This window comes from Triturus cristatus, chromosome 11, assembly GCF_964204655.1.
Source record: "Triturus cristatus chromosome 11, aTriCri1.1, whole genome shotgun sequence".
NCBI lineage: Eukaryota > Metazoa > Chordata > Amphibia > Caudata > Salamandridae > Triturus > Triturus cristatus.
In genome coordinates, this window is record NC_140594.1 from 280,706,728 (window position 1) to 280,726,154 (window position 19,427).

At 44.4% G+C, this 19,427-nt stretch overlaps 1 protein-coding gene across 2 annotated transcripts in view; it reads left to right on the forward strand.

Annotated features, from left to right (window-relative positions):
- CASTOR1 (cytosolic arginine sensor for mTORC1 subunit 1) overlaps positions 1 to 19,427 on the forward strand; it is a 163,761-nt gene that overhangs the window by 132,630 nt on the left and 11,704 nt on the right. The window contains exons 6-8 of one of the 2 annotated variants that reach the window (XM_085633254.1): positions 7,234 to 7,344; positions 9,148 to 9,230; positions 9,528 to 9,622. In XM_085633254.1, the coding sequence (XP_085489380.1) occupies positions 7,234 to 7,344; positions 9,148 to 9,230; positions 9,528 to 9,622 (289 nt within the window). The remainder of the gene's footprint in view (positions 1 to 7,233; positions 7,345 to 9,147; positions 9,231 to 9,527; positions 9,623 to 19,427) is intronic. The other variant, XM_085633255.1, reaches the window with a different exon arrangement.

Here is a 19,427-nt window from a genome sequence, read left to right on the forward strand (position 1 = left end):
TAGCCATGTATGATAGGGCGCATTGGGACGAAGTGGAGCAATTGCTCCAATTCCTGCCTGATGAGCATAAACCAAAAACCCAAGATCTAGTGCAAGAGGGAAAGCTCATCTCTAACTCTTCCATTCGGTGTGCATTAGATGCAGCTGACACAGCGGTTAGAGCCATCAACGCCTGTGTGCTACCTAGAAGAATGAATGAATGAATATAAGTTTTATAAAGCGCAGACTTAGCCCAGGGGCATCAAGGCGCTACTGAACTGGATCATATCGTACGATGAAGACGTTAACAATTCACATCAAACCCAGCAGGCAGACAGTTTTCAAGGACTTCCGGAAAACCAGATGGGTTTCCAAAGAGGAATCCCATCTCTTCTAGTCCTGGGAACAACAACCTGGTTCTTATTTGCAGATCTAAGAGCCCTACCAGGGCAGTATCTAAAACATTTTATTGATGTCATCTGGCCCCTTTTTATGTACAGCCTTGTGAACCAAACACAAGGCTTTAAACACAATTCTCATCCTCCGAGGAAGCCAATGCAAGCTCCTAATAGTGGCAGCCACTGAGTGAAATTTGGGGAGATCCATCACCAGCCTGGCTGCAGCATTCTGTACTAGTTGGAGATGATGCAAAAGACCCTTATTAACCCCCAAATAAAGAGCATTGCAGTAGTCCAACCTGGACACCACAAGGGCCAGTACTACCTGTTAACGGGCAGGCAGGGGGAGAAAACGGAAAATCTTCTTAAGAATCCGTATCACCCCAAAACAGGTAGCAACTGTACTATTTATTTGAGACTCCAGGGAAAGCGTGGAGTCCATGATAATGCCTAAGTTCTTGGCAGTTGCACTGGGTATGGGGCAAGAGCCAAGCGAATCCGGCCACCAGGCCTCTGACCAAATATCAGTCTTCCCACCGAAGATAAGAACCTCCGTTTTATCCCCGTTGAGTCTCAGATTATTCTCAACCATCCACGCAGACACCGCTCTCATGCAGTTCTTAAAATTAAGTGCTGAGGCAGAGACACTCTCAGTGATGGAAATCAAAATCTGAGTGTCATCGGCATATGAAAGCACTTCCAAGCCAAACGTTCTTACCACAGCAGCGAGCGGTGCCACATAGATATTGAAAAGAGTGGGACTCAATGAGGATCCCTGGGGAACTCCACAGGATAGTTGTTTTGGGGCAGAAAGATATTGGCCCATCTTAACTACTTGCGATCAATTCAGAAGAAATGAGGAGAGCAAACTAAGTGCAACATACATTATCCCGATTTCCCGCAGTCTTGCCACCAATATGCCAGGCGAGATGGTATCAAAGGCTGCTGTCCGATCCAGGAGGATCAGTAGGGTAGAATGACACGCATGGCTAAATTTCAGAACTTAAACCAAAAGTTCAAGCTTTTATTCTTAACACACCATTTGACAAACAAAACCTCTTTGGTCCTGTAGTAGACATGTCCTTAGAGAAAATGAAGGACACAGACGTGGCAAAGTCTATGGGAGCCCTACAGTCCCCTTCTGGTTGTGGTTCCTTTCTGCGGACCTTCTGTTGTGGAGGGTCCAAGAATATCTCCTCAGACACTGTCTCTACACCATACAAAGGCAAGAATCAGCCCTCTGCTTCCAAAGGTTTCTTTAGAGGGAGCTTTAGAGGAAACAGTGGCAGAGGTAGAGGTTCCAACACACGCACCTCCCCCTCAAATAACAAACAGTGACTTGCCGCCACTTCCCCCAGGCCATTCCTCACCTGTCAGGGGACGTCCTTCACAATTCCTACCCGTCTGGCAATCAAAAACTACAGACTAAAGGGTGCTAGGAATTATCCGTTCTGGTTATTGCCTGGAGCTAACCAACATTCCTCCACGTACACCCAAAATGTCACCAGACTATCTGCACCTCCTCAAACAAGAGGTTCAGTCTCTCCTTTTAAAAGGAGCTGTAGAACCCTTACCACTACAATATCAACGGTCAGGCGTATACTCCCTGTACTTTCTAATACCCAAAACGGACAGTTCTCTCAGACCTATTTTAGACCTCAGAGAATTAAATCTTTACATACATTCAGATCATTTCCTCATGGTAACGCTTCAACAAGTGCTCCCGCTTATACAGCAGGGCGATTTTTTTTCTACTCTTGATTTAAAGGACGTGTATTTCCATATTCCAATACATCTCGCTCATCGCAAATACCTCAGATTTGTGGTAGCGGGGCAGCATTATCAATTCAAAGTACTCCCATTCGGAGTCGCCACTGCTCCCAGAGTATTTACCAAATGTCTGGCAGTAGTCGCTGCTCACCTGCAAAGACACATTCATGTCTTCCCATACTGGGACGACTAGCTCATCAAAGCCAGTACGTACCTAAAGTGTCACCAGCACACTCACATAACACTGCAATTACTTCACCAACTGGGCTTCACAGTCAATGTGTTGAAGTTGCATCTTCAACCTTCCAACACTCAAACTTATCTAGGAGCCACTTTAGATACTCGAAGAGCTCTAGCTTTCCCCAAATCAGCCAGAATTCGCAATATTCAGACTCTGATTCTTTAGTTTCAGCCCACACACTCACTACCAGCTCGAGTTTATATGCAGCTACTGGGAATGATGGCCTCTTGCATTATGATTGTTCATCATGCAAGACTTCACATGCGTCCTCCTCAGGAATGCTTAGCAAGTCAGTGGAACCAGTCGCAAGGTCTCTTAACCGATCTAGTGTTGTTAAACGGCCGTACTCGTCGCTCTCTGCAGTGGTGGATCCCACAGAATTTGGCAAAAGGACAGCCCTTCATAGACCCTGTTCCACAGATAGTAGTAACAGCAGATGCGTCACTCACTGGTTGGGGAGCTCATCTCCAGAATCACACTATTCAAGGCTTGTAAATTCAAAAGCAAAAGGCTCTCCACATAAATCTTCTAGAGCTGCTAGCCGTGTTTCTAGCGCTCAAAGCCTTTCAAATTCACCTGGTGGACACAGCTGTCCTAGTCTGCACCGACTTGACAGCTATGTATTATATACAAAAGCAGGGGGGGACACTCTCTCTACAACTGTCACGCCTAGCTCAAAACATTTGGAAGTGGGCCATACACACAAAATGTATCTCCTAGCAGAACACCTTCCAGGAGTAAACAATCAGATCGCCGACCTTCTCAGCAGACAAAGTCCGCAGATTCACAAGTGGGAACTTCACCCTCAAGTTCCCCTCCCATACTTTCGCCTCCAGGTATCCACACGCGCTCTCCAAAGGCAATGTACTATGAATGAACTGGGTAGGGATATTTGCCTACGCTTTTGCGCCTCTCCCACTCATTCCATCAGTGGTTCGGTAACTCAGGCAAACATCCCTCACACTGATATTAGTTGCTCCCACATGGCCCTGTCAACCTTGGTTCACAACCCTGCTGGAGCTGTCAATAGTTCCACATCAAAAGCTACATCTCACATCTAGTCTCCTCACACAGAGCCAGGGAGAAATCAGACACCCAGATCCCAAAGAACTCAACCTAGCGATATTGCTCCTGAAGTCATAGAGTTTGGTTATCTCAACCTTCCACCAGACCTACTACAAGAGCTTGTTATGCAGCTAAATGGAAGCGTTTTGTTATCTATTGTAATATGACAATATCAATCCTCTGGCTACTTCCATACAAAATATCATGTTATTTATTACACTTGAAGCGCTCAGAATTAGCTTACACATCTATCTGCTTACATCTTGCTGCCATAGCTTCGTATCTACAAAATAGGCAACACTTACCTCTCTTAAAAGTTCCAGTTATCACAGCATTTATGGAAGAACTAAAAAGGGTTATACCACCAAGACTTCCACCTGCCCCAGTGTGGAATCTTAACATAGTCCTTACACGATTAATTGGCCCACCTTTTTAACCCATGCATAAATGTGAACTGCAATTTCTCTCATGGAAAATCGCTTTCCTCATTGCAATTACTTCTCTGAGGAGAGTGGGTGAGCTACAGCACTAACCATAGAAGAACCTTTTTTCAAGCTTCAGAAAGACAAGATGGTACTTTGTATCAACCCTAAATTTGTACCTAAAGTAGTTTCTGCCTTTCACATAAATCAATCTGTTGAGTTACCCGTGTTCTTTCCTCAACCGGATTCAGTGTCAGAACGAGTCCTACACACTTTAGAAGTTAGAAGAGCCCTCTTATATTACATAGAAAGAACAAAGTCTTTTCGCAAGACTAAATAACTTTTTGTTGCTTTTGCCCACCTCACAAGTGCAATCCTATATCCAAATCAAGTATTGCTAGATGGATTGTTAAATGTATTCAGACTTGTTATGCAAAAGCAAAGAACTCTAACAATACCCTGTCAAGCGTATTCCAATCGCAAAATAGGGGCTACTATGGCTTTCTTAGGAAACATCCACATAGTTTACATTTGTAAGGGTGCAACATGGTCTACACCACACACATTCACTAAACATTATTGTGTAGATGTGTTAGCAAAACAACAAGCCAATATAGGCCAGGCCGTACTTAAAACATTATTTCAAACAACTGCAACAGCTACAGGTTAGCCACTGCTTTAGGAGAATGCTGCTGTATAGTCTTTGCAAAGCATATGATCTACAGCTCACATGCCTCAAACGGAAAATGTTACCTGTGTTCTTGGCATGTAGAGCTGTGAATTCACATGCGCCCACCTGCCTCCCCTGGCACCTGTACCTGTTGCAGTTTTCTTTCTTATCTTATATACATACGCAAAAATACCATCGAGGGTAAGTGGATTTGGCACCGAGGGGGACCCGAGAGACGGTGTCGAACCGGAGCACAGCAATTCACGTCCGAACCCGATGGCAGAAAAAAAAATCTAATAAAGGAGTCGATGCCCATGCACACTATCACCGAAAGGAGGAGTCAACTACCTCGTGACTGGAAAGACTTCTTTTAAGAAAAACTAAGTGCAAACATCCGGACCCAACACTAGATGGCAGGAGTATACAAAGCACGTGAATCTACAGCTCTACATGCCAAGAACAGATGCTTACTGGGTATGTAACATTTACCTTAGCAGTTGCCACAATGGTCACTCTGCTAAAACTGCTGCCTTTGTCTTAGTACAGATTTGGCAAGAGAATGTTTGTCCCACATGCTTTTACAACAAAATGCCTGATTTTAGATTGCTTGCAGGACATATTTCTTACTGTATAAGATTTAATGTGACATTTACGTTGTTTTTGTTAGCAACGTGATATCCAAACCAGTTTTTCTAGTTTATAGTTAACATAGGGTGAAAGTGCAGCTATTGAAGCATTTCTGAAAGCCCCAATATATTCTGATTGAGATTAATCGAATGGCTTCCACATTTGTTTCGGGGTGTTCAGTCATTTCACATCTCTTGATGACCTTTTTCTCCATCTCCCACTTCAAAACAATGGCCAAAGAGTACCCCGAGTGGGACTAAGGGGGTTAATGAGCCATGAAGTGGGACATTTGAGTCTAAGTAAAATCTGTACCAGCTTTCTTTATGCAGACGTCAAGGAAAGACTGTGGAGCAGTGTGCTGCTAGTTTTTACTGCAAGGAGATTTCCATTGACTCTCGAGGACTGAACTGGGAGGGTGTGGGGTGGAGTTGGGTAGCAGGGGATAGCTTAACAGAGCCGAGATAGGGATCACCAGTTAGTATTTTGGTGTATGGTTTTCGGGGATGGGTTTGATGTCACAGATCATTTACCCAGGAAAGGAAGTGCTCGCTATGCCTCTAAACCGGGAGTTTAAAGCTTTGAGTTGTATTACGCTTGGCTTACATCTCGATAACCATGACTGACTGGTTTAGTCTTCAAACCACACTGCTTGATTGATGCCAAGGAGATCATCTGCTGGGATCAGAAGAGATGAGAAACCCTCTTGGACAGCTGGACTGAATTCCTGCCTGCCTTAAGGAGATCATTGCAGAGGCTTGGGTCCTTCTGTGCCTGAAATTCTGCTTCCAGCATTTTGCTCCCAGGTTGATGTTGCCAGTCTCCTGCTGACTCACAGGGCTAAATTGGATTAAGGTCTTGCCGTTGAAACCTGATGAGGATGAGGAACTTCTCTTGAAAGGTGATAGGGAGAATAAGGTCCTGAGGCAAACTAAACACTTGCCTTCTTGTAAGAATTCTAGTTGACTGGTTGTTACTTAATATTTCATGTGGTCCTGGAAGGCAAGTTCTTGGACCTTCTGCTGAAAGGAGTGGACAAAGTCTGAGTAGTCATTACTAAAGATTTGCTGAATTTTCTTCAAGTTAGCCTTTGACAGACTTCCACTGGAAGACCAGGTCCAGCCTGCAATCCTCCCTGTAAAAGGCATGGCCTTTCCAGACTCGACTTTGCTATTCACACTTGGAGTTCTTTAATAGGAAGTTGGACACTATTGCAGGGCTTATTGATCAGTGTCCAAAATGCCACTAGTGTTGTCAAGAACTGCTGTGTTAAGAAAACAAACTTGTGTACTTTCACTTCCCTTCCTAAGTTGTCCTGGGATTTCTAACAATTCCCTCCGCAAACTCTTTTGGGCATAGTTGAACTAGCCGTCAATTAACAAAAGTGCAAAATGTATTTCTATAAGAAGGGGCCAGATGTACTATTTTCTGGTCGGAATCAGCTCTTAAAATTCCGAATCCTAGTGTCTCTCAATCAGACGTCCCTCATGAATATTAATGAGGTAGGTCGCATATTGCAACTCACTAAGATTAGAGACTTTTACAGGTTGGGGGCCTTCTCGGGTCAGCAAGCCTGCGTCTCCGAGTTTGTGATTAAGTAAAGTAAACATTTTTTTTTAAATGCAGCTCATTTTCCTTAAAGGACACTGGGCTGCGTTTAAAAAAAAAAGTTTTAATTTTTTATTTTTAAGAGTATGCAATTTTCCCGTTGACTACTCCCACACAAACTTTATTTCTGTTAAAGTGGACATCAGGGATGTTTTTTGTTGCCTCAGTAGTTTTTTTTAGGCAAGCAATAATTGTGTTAAAAGAAGTCCGTAGTGCATCCTGTGTTACATAGCATGGTCACTATTTGCTTATTTAATAATGTTGAAATATGCCTGTTTATTTTTTCAGCAGAAATTACACAGTAGGAAGGATACAGATGATAAGTTGCATTATGTCAAGTGTTGTTATGCTGGGAATGGGTTTGAACATGAGCCAAGTTTAACATCTTTTTAAAGCCGCAGGTGTTATAAAGGGCGTCTATTTCCACTGCTGACTGAACTTGTGTTTTTCCAACAGATGTCAGGAAACCCCCTCTAACACCCAAGACCTGGAGTCCATCCGTTTCTTCGCTATCTCTTTAATTGAGGGCTACATCTCTATTGTCATGGACACAGAGACCCAGAAGATGTAAGTGTAGATCAAAATGCTTACAGCACATTTGCTGTTTACACACATGTATCGTATCTAATTTGGAAACCTACTTTTATCACTCCATAGTACTATAATCGCATTTATATTTCACATCATGTGCTTGTTTGAATGCATCATTATCACAATAGTATTGATAATCGGACAAATACTCACATTTAATACTAACCCTGTTCTATAGCTATTTTTTCAATGTTTTTCTAATTAATTCATAATTCTAGATGGTCAGATGGCCTGGTAGGAGTTTCTTCCTGAAAGGTACCAGCCTGCGCTGGCTTTCAAGCACCAAAACTAAGGGCACACCTAACAAAATTAGTCTTTGATTAGCCCTTGGAATTGGCAGATTTATACTCCTAGATTCTCCTTTGAAAAAGGAAGCAGTTGAGCAAAGCCATGCATGATCTTAAAGGTCTCCATTCTGTTCTGCTTCCTGATTGTTAGCAGAGTTCCTCTGCCCAGGCTTCCTGTGTTTCAGGACCACCTCAATGTTTCCTTGTCAGAAGCAGCCATTTGTGCTCCGAGTGGATTTGTAATTTCATTTTGGTGTATTCAGAAAACTAATATATGCAAACAGCAGGGCTTTTGGGTTAGTGTCTTGAACCAATCACACCTTTGTATGCTCGGCTGGTTATTTAAATGGCATTTTCTGCTTGATTGAAGTGCTCCAGTGTTTAATATGTGGCACCCTGCTATATGCAGTTTGTTCTCTTAGGCTTCCATCTACATTAAGTGACACAGTAAAATTCTACTAGTAAACATATATTTGATGCACATTTTTTTTCAGTTTTATTATGCATTTCTGTAATCATAAATACTTTTTAAAATAATGTTCAGGTAATTTAATGTGAATTTGCGTTATTTAAACCATACCAAGGTCCCACTTGTCAGTCTCTCTTTTTCTGCTATTGATAATTGTTACCCGGCAATTTGTGTTTTATTTGTTGCACTTGATCTTCATTTTTTACTCCAATTACAACAGTAGTGTAGATATTTTTCATTCTTTAGTTCATTCCTACCCTAACTCCATGAAAATTTAGGTTAAGATTACAGAATTTGACATAATTATGAACTAACAGAAGAATTAGCTGTAGAGGAAGTCTGGTATTCTAGGAATGATTAGCCTCCAGGGGCAGTATTGTAGAATACGGCGCACTGTCCTTGTTAGCGCTGAGTGCACATTTCAAAACGAGCGCTCTACGCTAACAACAAGAGTGCGTTGTATTATGTTGAATGCGATTCCCCCAGGGCAGCAGCAAAGTGGTGCTGCCCTCGGTGCAGCGCATTTAAGTGAAATGCAGAGCGACTTTGCAGTAGCTGCACCGTCCGTATTTCACTGTCCAGCCGGCAACCCACCTGCACTTTTTAGGGGGATTAGAGATCCCCTTGCAGGCGGTTGCAGTCAGTGACTTCACCCGCTTGCAATGGGGTATCTGGGGGGTCCATAAGACCCACTTCCCCATCTAGAGGGCTGCCATAAGGGGCCCTTTTTGCCTCTGCTCCTGCATCTATAATATAGCGCGGGCGCAGAGGCAAAGGGTTTCCATCCTTTGCATGAGGGCACTTTGTATAATACGGCCTCAGGTGTTATTAAACTCTTCCCCTTAGGAGCATTATCTGTGTAGAGTGTATTTATAAAGCAACCACAGGCATACCTGTGGACATTCTTTAGTGTAAAAGGTATCTATGGGAGGCATTTTTGTAATCTGTGAAGTTAATGTTTTCACATCTGCTCTTTTGTAGACATGATGTTTGTAAATCTGTAATTCCACTCTTACTTTCCAGGTTTCCTAGAGACCTCCTTTTGACAAGCTCCGCTGGAGAGCTTTGGCGCATGGTGAGAATCGGTGGGCAACCTCTAGGTTTTGGTGAGTATCCAACCACGCTTATTGTAGATATTTTGTGGATCAGTTGTCCTCAGACAAACCATAACTAATGTATCCCAGAATCTTCACAGACCGGTATAAGCTGATCGAAACGCCCAGTATCAGCCATTATCTCATCTTCAAAATTTAAGCTCCTTCTATCTCCCTTACAGGTATTTCTTGAGCTCAAAGCATAACGGAATGCAGACCTCGCCACAGAGAATTTGATAAGCTATTTAACTGATATGTGGTCTAGCATGTTTGGTAATTTTCTCTTACAGCCCTGTTTTTCTTTCTCAGACGAGTGTGGGATTGTTGCACAGATTTCTGAGCCCTTGGCCAATGCGGACATATCTGCTTATTACATCAGTACATTCAACTTTGACCATGCCTTGGTGAGTAGTGCTGTATAGTATTAGGCATTATTCTGGAGAGATTAGTTATTTACCTTCAAATCACTTTTTTTATGAAACCATTTTTATTAAACATAAATTAGGATTATATATAGAAATATACAGATGAATATTAAATAATATTCAATAATATAAAAAATACTCTATATTCTATAAAATATTATGTATTGTATAAAATATTATATCTTCAAGATTAGAATATACATTAGACAAATATGAATCTTAACACCAGATAATATATTCCTCTTTTTAACCTATCATAATTTTTTAATGATGCAGTACAAAAAAAAATACACCTGAAAGTAAGAGTGAATATTTGGGTAGAGGATCTTACAACGTGTACCAAAGTTATATTTAGTATAAAAATTGTTAAAGGATTCGTCACACATTGTAAAGGTCTAACTTTCGATTCTTAAATTGAGCACTTTCTTATTGAAGGATAGATGATGTATTAAGAGCAACCTGGCCATCTATTTTGCCCTTGTCCAATTCTAGGATTTATTTTGCCATTATCATACCCCTATAGAACCATGCATGCTTCCTGATTTGATAAGTGCAAATAGACAATGACAATTATACATGACTATCCCCATCTAGTACGTTATTACCGAGATTTCTTTAAAAAAATGACGAAGCCCTTTTTTTTCCCTTCAAGGCCCGCACCATTCATTAGCATCCAAGGAAAATGTAATCTAATCATCCTTACAGATCTAAAATAGTGTTTATATTGTAAGCTTTTCTTCTTAGTATATTGGAAAGCTAAGTCAAACTTAGACTGTACTAATGATCGACACATCTAGCTCTTGCATCTTTTCTAATGTCGCTTCCCCTTTATTGCGCGTCTCACTTGTATCATGATAGCGGACATATTTAAAAATAATTTTTAATAGTTGCCACTTGTAAACAAATTGCTTTCCAATCTTTTAAAACTGTAAAGGCTATCAATTGGGCATGGTAATCTCCCTGCAGAAAAACAGAGTAATGCTTTAACACAGACTCAGTCGTGCGATTTCAGTACTTCTCATCTTTTACTTAAAGTTCAGGTATAGAATACTTAATATTGGGCTTTCAGTCCACTCATCTGTAATACACAAGACATATACGCTCTGCATACTCCTGCCAGCTAGTGTTGGTCCCGGATGTTTGCAACTTGTTTTTCTTTTAGAAAATTAAAATCCGAACACCTATTGTGACTTCACCCCTGTTTGCAAACTGGCTCAACCTCCGATTGTTTTTTCCACCTTTGCAGTGGGCTCTGACGTTTGGGAACACTGCCCTAAAATCGATGTGTTTAGGTGCTCCGGGTCTCAGAGATTTGCAGTTCGGCTTTTAGTCCAGCCGCTCCCTTCTCAGCCCTGCATTGGAAAACAACTTATTGCATCAAGGGAGGCTTCCTTTTTCATTGATGGGTCTTTGGAACTGACAGCCATTGCTCTGGCACCTTGATGCATCGTGGCCTTGAGACTCCATTTCTCCCTGACTCTGTCTTCGGTGCATTCTTGAGAGCCCCTAAGTAATGTTATGAAACACACTTCATTCCACTTTTGTCCTAGGGTAAGGTAAAATGCTCCTGGGCTTATAACCACAAGTCCTGCAGCCTCTTCCTTGCCTCCTAGCACATTGAGACATCCTGCAACACTTGTCTCACCTTCCATAGTAAGAAGTCTCTCGAGCACTGGAGGGAGAGAAGGTGGGAACTTCACTAATTGAAACAGCAACTGTTATCAGAGTCGCCTGGCATTTTTGGTGCTGAAGACTTTCTGGGCATTCAAGAGGAGATGGCCATCTCCTCTGGCATCCTTTCATGCAAAGCATCGGAAGATCAAGAGGTATGTTGCTCTAAAAGTGCCGACATCGAGGAGGATATCAAAAGTCCGAGGTGCAGCACACACCTGCCTTGGGCCTGAAGACGAAATTCACACTGCATGCACCAGTGGTGCCTGAAGAGCAGTGTTAAGCTCCCAGATGCCCAATGGATGAGGCAGGGCACCATCCTCACGAGTCTGGCATCTAGCCTCTATCAGAGCCGGCCAGGACACCTCTGACTCAAGAGGTTACGTTGACACCTACAAACACAAAAGAGCATCGTAGCTCACAATTCTGTGCCTCAAGCTTGGCCCTGAAAAGCTGCACTCTTGTCGCTGTGGCAACAATCTTCCCTAGTCCAAAACTGACCCTAAGGCTGACACCGAAACTACCCTTAACGCCAAGACTGATATCTCGGAAGGTTTCATTTTCGAGAAGCTGGTCCTGGATGAAAAACAAAAGGTCTTCATCCACATGGACACAGGCAAGAGTTTTGCCAATCCCCCCGCACTACGACTCTGTTACATACCTACAAAGAGACTGTTTGCCTTCCGAGGAAGAGCTGTAACTTCTGACGCCTATGCCCTTAAGCCCAGAAGGGGATCAAGGAATACTGTAACGAGGGGCGTTAATACCAGCATCTTCCTTCACAAATACGGCTGGGTCAGGGTATCTGGGTTGAGGACGGAGGTGCAACAGCACCTATTAAATGTATTTTTTTTACGTACGGTGAGCATCTGTTCGGCCTTCTAGTGGACCAGATGCTTGAGAAATAACTGAAGTAACTAGAACTCCTGCCGCCGCCATGCACAGTGTTGTCATAAATGTAATTTCATATGTAATCAGTGATGTTATCAATGCTGTTATTGAACATGTCATGAGTGACGTAATATCTGAGGGTATAAGCAGTTTTGGGCGCTGGAATTTCCAAGGCGACTCTTGCTTGGAGATGCTTTTCATCTCGAGTGGAGCTCAGACCTCCTGTACACCTTTCTGCCCATACCACTCCTGGCCAGACTTCTCAAGAAGTTCAGGAATGACCGGGCCCAAGTCATCCTTGTGGCTCCAGACTGGGCTTGGAAAGTTTGGTATCGCGAGCTGTTTGGCCTAGCCATCAGTTCTCGGATCAGGCTGACCTTTTGGGAGTAACTTCTGTCGCAGCAGTAGAGGACGGTTCTCTACCCGAACCTGTCAATGCTCCGCCTTCTTGCCTGGCGATTGATCGGTGACAGATGAATGCTTTTTTTTTTTTATAAAACTCTTTATTTAGAAAAACAAGTTATACCATACATTAATTGATTTTACACCATTCTGTATCACTGTTGTCTTGCGACCAGGTCTAATTCTAATTTGTATTCCCATTTGTACTTGTTAGCTTCAATACCACCCTCCCCCTCGAGCACCCTTCTCTCATCTTCCTCATCATCAGATATAGAATATCTTGTCTGGGGTCTTGGAGCACTGCATAGGAATCCCCTGTATACCTTCCCCCCCCACTTCTGGGGGCATCCTCTGTTTATGTAGATAGTATTTACTGCCACCCTACACCAGTCCATATCCCTTTCCCAGTTCTTTAGGGATGGTGTCGCCGCCACTCCCCAGAATTGCGCTACATTTCTTTTTGAAATCATCAAACCCAGTGTTACACCAATTCGTTCTCCCCTACCCAGATCCGTCAAGACCCATACATTAAGCAAACACCATTTAGCCGATAATTGCAGTTTAGTCTATGTACTTTGTTCAGAATTTGCAATATTCTCTCCCAATAGGATTGGATTTTCAGACAGGTCCATATTATGTGAAAAAATGTTCCCTCCTGCCCACACCCTCTACGTCGGAGTGGGTCCGGTCGCCTCCCCATCTTTACCAAGATGGTGCAAGAGACATACGCCCTGTGTGGTATATTAAGTTATAGTAGGCGGTAGTGGGACCTAATAGCTACTTCTCTAGGGGAAGCCAGGGCCTCGGGCCATTGTATATCTGCTATATCTCTGTTCGAGGCATATGAGCTGTAGATCACACACTGTGCATAGATCGCCATCTGGTGTTGGGCCCGGATGTTTGCACTTTGTTGTTGTCCTGGAAAGTCTTTGGAAGTCACAGGATAGGTGGCTCCTCCTTTGGGCAATAGTGCACATGGGCATCGACTCCATCGTCAGATTGTTTTTTTCCACCATCGGCCTCGGATGTGTTCATCGCGCTCCAGTTTGGTGTCGTTACCGATCATCTTTTCGATGAGAAATCCTCACCCATACTTCGGTATTGTTTCGATCGCGTTCCGCTTCGACGCGCATCCCTCCAGACCTTCAAATCTTCGATTCTGGTATGCGACGCAGGCCTTCGGGCCTACCTGTGCCATTGGGCCTTTGGCTCATGGAAAGGACTCCCTTTAAAAAGTATCCTAAATGTGGATCCAAGTTTCCACACGCAGATCTTCATGAGGTGTATAATCTCTGCCTTTCACCTGAGCACAAGGCCAAAGACTGTCCAGCTTGTGTCTCTTATCTGCTCCAAGAAGACGATCCGGGACCGTCGAGCTCGAAGAACAATGGCTCGATCATCGACATCAATTCCCGACGACATCTTCCTGGAAGGCATCAATGTACCGGAGCAGGAGCAGATCCAACACAGCGCCGTCAGCTCCTCCGTAGCCGACGACTCCGACCTCGAAGACATCACTCCGGGGCAGTGGGTCATAAGTACTGACGTCGACCCCTCCCCACCCCCCCCTTCCCAAAAAGGCTTCGGTCACACCTTCACCTTCGGGCCTAGGTGCACACTGGGACCAAACTTCTCACGCCCCGCCTTCGGGCTCGGCAAAGAAGCCAAAACAAAAGCCTTCAGGCCACTCGGGATCGAGCCAGCCTGCCGTCTGTGCCGATACTCCATCCCCACACCGAAAAAGAAACCAATGCCTTCCTCCGCGCCAACGCCTACCTCCGCATCGACGCCTTCGGCGCTGAAATCCACTGGTACGGACGCCCCGGCTCCAAAAAAATAGTTGGAACCTAGCAAACACCCGGCTCCAAAAACCTCGGGTTCTCAGCCTTCGGAGCACAGGCCTACAGATCCAAAAAGACCACCGGAACCGAAAAAACAGTTGGTACCAAAACCACTATCGGAATCTAAGAAAATTCCTGATTCCAGACCTAAAGAGCACAAAACGACTCCAAAACCCCTGACACACACACAATCGGACCCCAAAAAGTCGGCACCGAAAGAACACGCGTCAATGGAGGAGCTTTTTCGACCGGATCCGACCCAAAAAACACTTCAAAAAGGCCCTAAAACAGGTCAACTCATACTTAGACCTTCAAAGAAACGGAAAATGGACAAACCTGTACCAGCTCCACTTCCTTTGGAAAAGAGAGACATTGCTACTTCTCCCTTAAGGATTCCTTTTCCTCCTCCCCCAACACACCACTCTCCTATCCCATATTCACCTCCCTCACCATCTTCTCCACCTCCAGATGATGATGACACCTCTGACGACATGGGGGATGATCACCCTTTAGGGGAACCCAGTCCTCCTGGTGCCCCAAAAGATCCATGGGAGGATTATGACACACCAGATGTCCCAGACACACCTCAGGACGACATCTACCCATCTAGGCCATCCCCTCCTGAGGACACTAAAGGGTTCACTCAACTTATACACAGGGCAGCAGAATATCACGGGGTAAACCTACATACAGACCCTTTAGAGGTAGATTTCCTCATGGACACTTTCGAACCATCCCAAAGGTCCAGTGCCATTCTCCCCATGTTAAAAGGGGTAATCCAACATGCTCCTGAAGTGTTTAAGGATCCTGTAAGGGCCAGAGTCATTAACCCCAGGGTAGAAAAAAAGTACAAAGCTGCCCCATCTGACCCTGTTTATATTAAAGGGCAAATACCCTTACATTCCTTAGTGGTCTCCAACGCCAGGAAAAGGGCCAATTCGCAAACCACAGAGATGACCCACCTCCTGATAAAGAATCAAAACTGCTGGACACGTCGGGTGAAAGAACAGCGTCCCAAGCAGCTAACATGTGGAGGATTGCCAACACACAGGCTTTGCTCGCAATATATGATAGGGCACACTATGACAAGCTAGAGACCCTACTAACTACAACACCTTCCAGATCAATACAAGACACAAGCTAATGATCTCATCTAGGAAGGCAAGGTCATAACAAATACCTCATTCGTTGTGCTCTTGATGCTGCAGACAGAGCATCCTGGGCTATTAACATCAGCGTCCTTTTACGCAGACATGCATGGCTACGCATTTCCGGCTTCAAGCCAGAGGTCCAAACCACTATATTAAACCAACCCTTTGATCAAGAACACCTTTTTGGACCCAATGTAGATTCATCTTTAGAAAAGATGAAAAAGGACACCGACACTGCCAAATCAATGGGAGCCTTGCAATCGCAAGCTCCCAGAAGTTCTTTTCGTCGCTTCTCTTACAGAGGCGCCTCTAGAGGTTTTTCCACCGAAAACCCCTCCACTTCGTACAAGAGTCCAACACAGACGTCATCTACAAGAGGCTATTACAGAGGAGGCTACAGGGGCAGTAACAATAAGGGTAGAGGCCAAACTACCAACACTCGTACCGCCTCCACCCCTAAACAATGACTTCCCTCCACTCCCCCCAGACCTCTCTACTCCGGTCAGGGGAAGATTGCTACAGTTCCTACCTGTCTGGAACAACATTATCACAGACAGGTGGGTGAGACAAATCATCCAATACCGTTATTGCCTGGAGCTCACTTCAACTTCCCCACACATTCCACCCAGACAAGGTCGGCAGAACACTTAACGCTTCTAAAACAGGAGGTACTTTCCCTCCTACAAAAACATGCCATAGAACCATTTCCCCTTCATCACCAAAACACAAGGGTTTACTCCCTGTATTTCCTCATTCCAAAGAAGGATGGAACCCTGAGACCCATCTTGGACCTCAGACCATTAAACCTCTACATACAATCAGACCATTTCCATATGGTCACTCTTCCGCAGGTCCTTCCGTTACTCAAACAGGGCGACTTCCTTGCCACATTAGATCTCAAGGACGCCTACTTCCACATTCCCATTCACCCTGCTCACAGGAAATACCTTTGGTTTGTGGTAGACGGCCAGCATTACCAGTTCAAGGTCTGCCTGTTCGTAGTCACCACAGCACCCAAGGTCTTCGCAAAATGTCTGGCAGTGGTGGCAGCCCACTTAAGAAGACAACAGATTCGCGTCTTCCCATATTTGGCCGAATGGCTCATAAACGCCAAGACACATATCCAGTGTGTAAATCCCACACACGCCACAATACAACTACTTCACAACTTGGGGTTTACCATAAACCTCGCAAAGTCTCACCTCCAACCATCCCACATCCAACAATATCTAGGTGCTACAATAGACACCTCAAAAAGCCTTGCATATCGCAGTCCAGCCAGGATAGTAAGCATGCAAGCTCTTGTAGCAAGATTCCAACCGCAACACTCACTTCCAGCTCGAGTGTTCATGCAACTAATAGGGATGATGGCCTCTTGCATATTCATAGTACCTCATGCAAGACTCCGGATGCGCCCTTAACAGGAATGCTTAGCACGTTAGTGGAACCAAGCTCAAGGTCAGCTGGCAGATCTGGTGTTGGTGGACGGCCGCACACATCGCTCTCTGCAGTGGTGGAACACCCAAAACCTTTTCAAAGGGTGACCGTTCATAGAGCCGGTTCCACAGACTGTGCTAACAGCAGACGCATCGCTCACCGGCTGGGGAGCTCATCTACTTCATCACACCATACAGAGCACATAGACACCACACAGCAAAGGCTACTCCACATCAACCACTTGGAGTTGCTAGCAATCTTTCTGGCACTAAAATCATTCCAGCAACACATAATAGGCAAAGCTGCTGTCTTAGTCCGCACGGACAATATGCCAGCAATGTACTATTTACAAAAACAAGGGTGGACACACTCTCTCCAGCTCTCTGTTAACACAGAGCATATGGAGATGGGCCATTCCTCAGAACATTTTCCTGTTAGCTCAACATCTCCCAGGAATTCTAAATCACATGGCAGGTCTGTTAAGTCGACAGACGCAACAGACTCACGAGTGGGAACTTCATCCACAGGTTCTCTAACCGTTCTTCCAAATGTGGGGGCAGCCAGAGATAGATCTCTTCACCACACATTACAACAAAAAATGCCCAAGCTTCGCGGCCAGATATCCACACCCATTGTCCAAAGGCAATGCGATATGGATGAATTGGTCAGGCAGATTTGCATACGCTTTTCCTCCTCTCCCACTCATTCCATTAGTGGTGCGCAAGCTGCAACAACAGTAGCTCACACTGATCCTAGTTGCTCCAACGTGGGCCAGACAACCCTGGTACACAACATTGCTGGAACTATCAGTAGTCCTGCACCAAAAACTACACCTCTCCCCACAGCTCTTAACACAGAACCATGAAGAGATCCAGCACAGCTCAACCTGGCGATCTGGCTCCTGAAGTCCTAGAGTTTGGTTATCTCAATCTTCCCCCTGATTGCATGAACATTATCAAGGAAGCTAGGTGCCCCACCACTAGAGCCTGCTATGCAGCCAAGTGGAAAAGATTTGTCATATACTGTCTCAATAACAACAACCACCCTCTAGATGCATCCACTCAGCACATCATATGTTATCTACTGCATCTTCAGAGATGTAATCTAGCATACACATCAGTTAGGTTACATCTCGCTGCCATTGCAGCTTACCTACATAATAGACAGCACCTGTCACTGTTCAGGGTGCCCGCCATTAAGACTTTCATGGAAGGCCTCAAAAGAATAATTCCTCCCAGGGTACCTCCTTCCCCAGTGTGGAATCTAAATGTCGTCCTCACAGGATTAATGGATCCTCCATTCGAACCTCTGCATAAATGCGAACTACAATTCCTCACATGGAAAGTCGCTTTCCTTGTGGCCATTGCATCTCTTAGAAGAGTCAGTGAGCTACAGCACTAACCATTCAAGAACCATTTTTACAACTCCATCATAACAAAGTGGTTCTCAGAACAAATCCCAAATTCCTTCCTAAAGTTATTTCTCCCTTCCATCTGAACCAATCTGTTGAGTTGCCAGTATTCTTCTCGCAACCACAAACAGTAGCAGAAAGAGCTCTTCATACACTTGACGTAAAGAGAACACTCCTTTACTATATAGACGGAACAAAACTCTTTCGTAAAACAAAACAACTTTTTGTATCCTTCTCACCACCACATAAAGGCAATCCCATATCAAAATCTGGCATTGCAAGGTGGATTGTCAAATGTATACAAATTTGCTATCACAAAGCAAAACGTACACTATCTATTCCCCCCTTAAGCCCACTCTACCTGAAAGATGGGGGCTTCAATGGCATTTTTAGGGAACATTCCCCTAGATGACATCTGCAAAGCAGCTACATGGTCTAAACCGCACACATTCACAAAACACTATTGTGTAGATGTGCAGGCAAAACAACAAGCTAGTGTGGGCCAAGCTGTACTCGAGACACTATTTCGAACTACTGCAACAGATAATGGTGATTTCCGCTAAGGAGGAGTACTGCTATGCAATTTACGCACAGTGTGTGATCTACAGCTCATATGCCTCGAAAGGAAAATGCTACTTACCAGTATGCATCTGTTCTTGGCATGTAGAGCTGTAGATCCACACATGCCCACCCACCTCCCCGCCGGCTACCTTTATCTGTTCCAGTATTATCTTATCTAGATACAACATACATGGACATCTATTTCTTAAAAAACTCCATCTTTTCCCTTCTTGGCGAAAAAACAATCTGATGATGGAGTCGATGCCCATGCGCACTATTATCCAAAGGAGGAGCCACCTATCCCGTGACTTCCAAAGACTTTCCAGGACAACAACAAAGTGCAAACATCCAGGCCCAACACCAGATGGCGATCTATGCACAGTGTGTTCATCTCCAGCTCTACATGCCAAGAACAGATG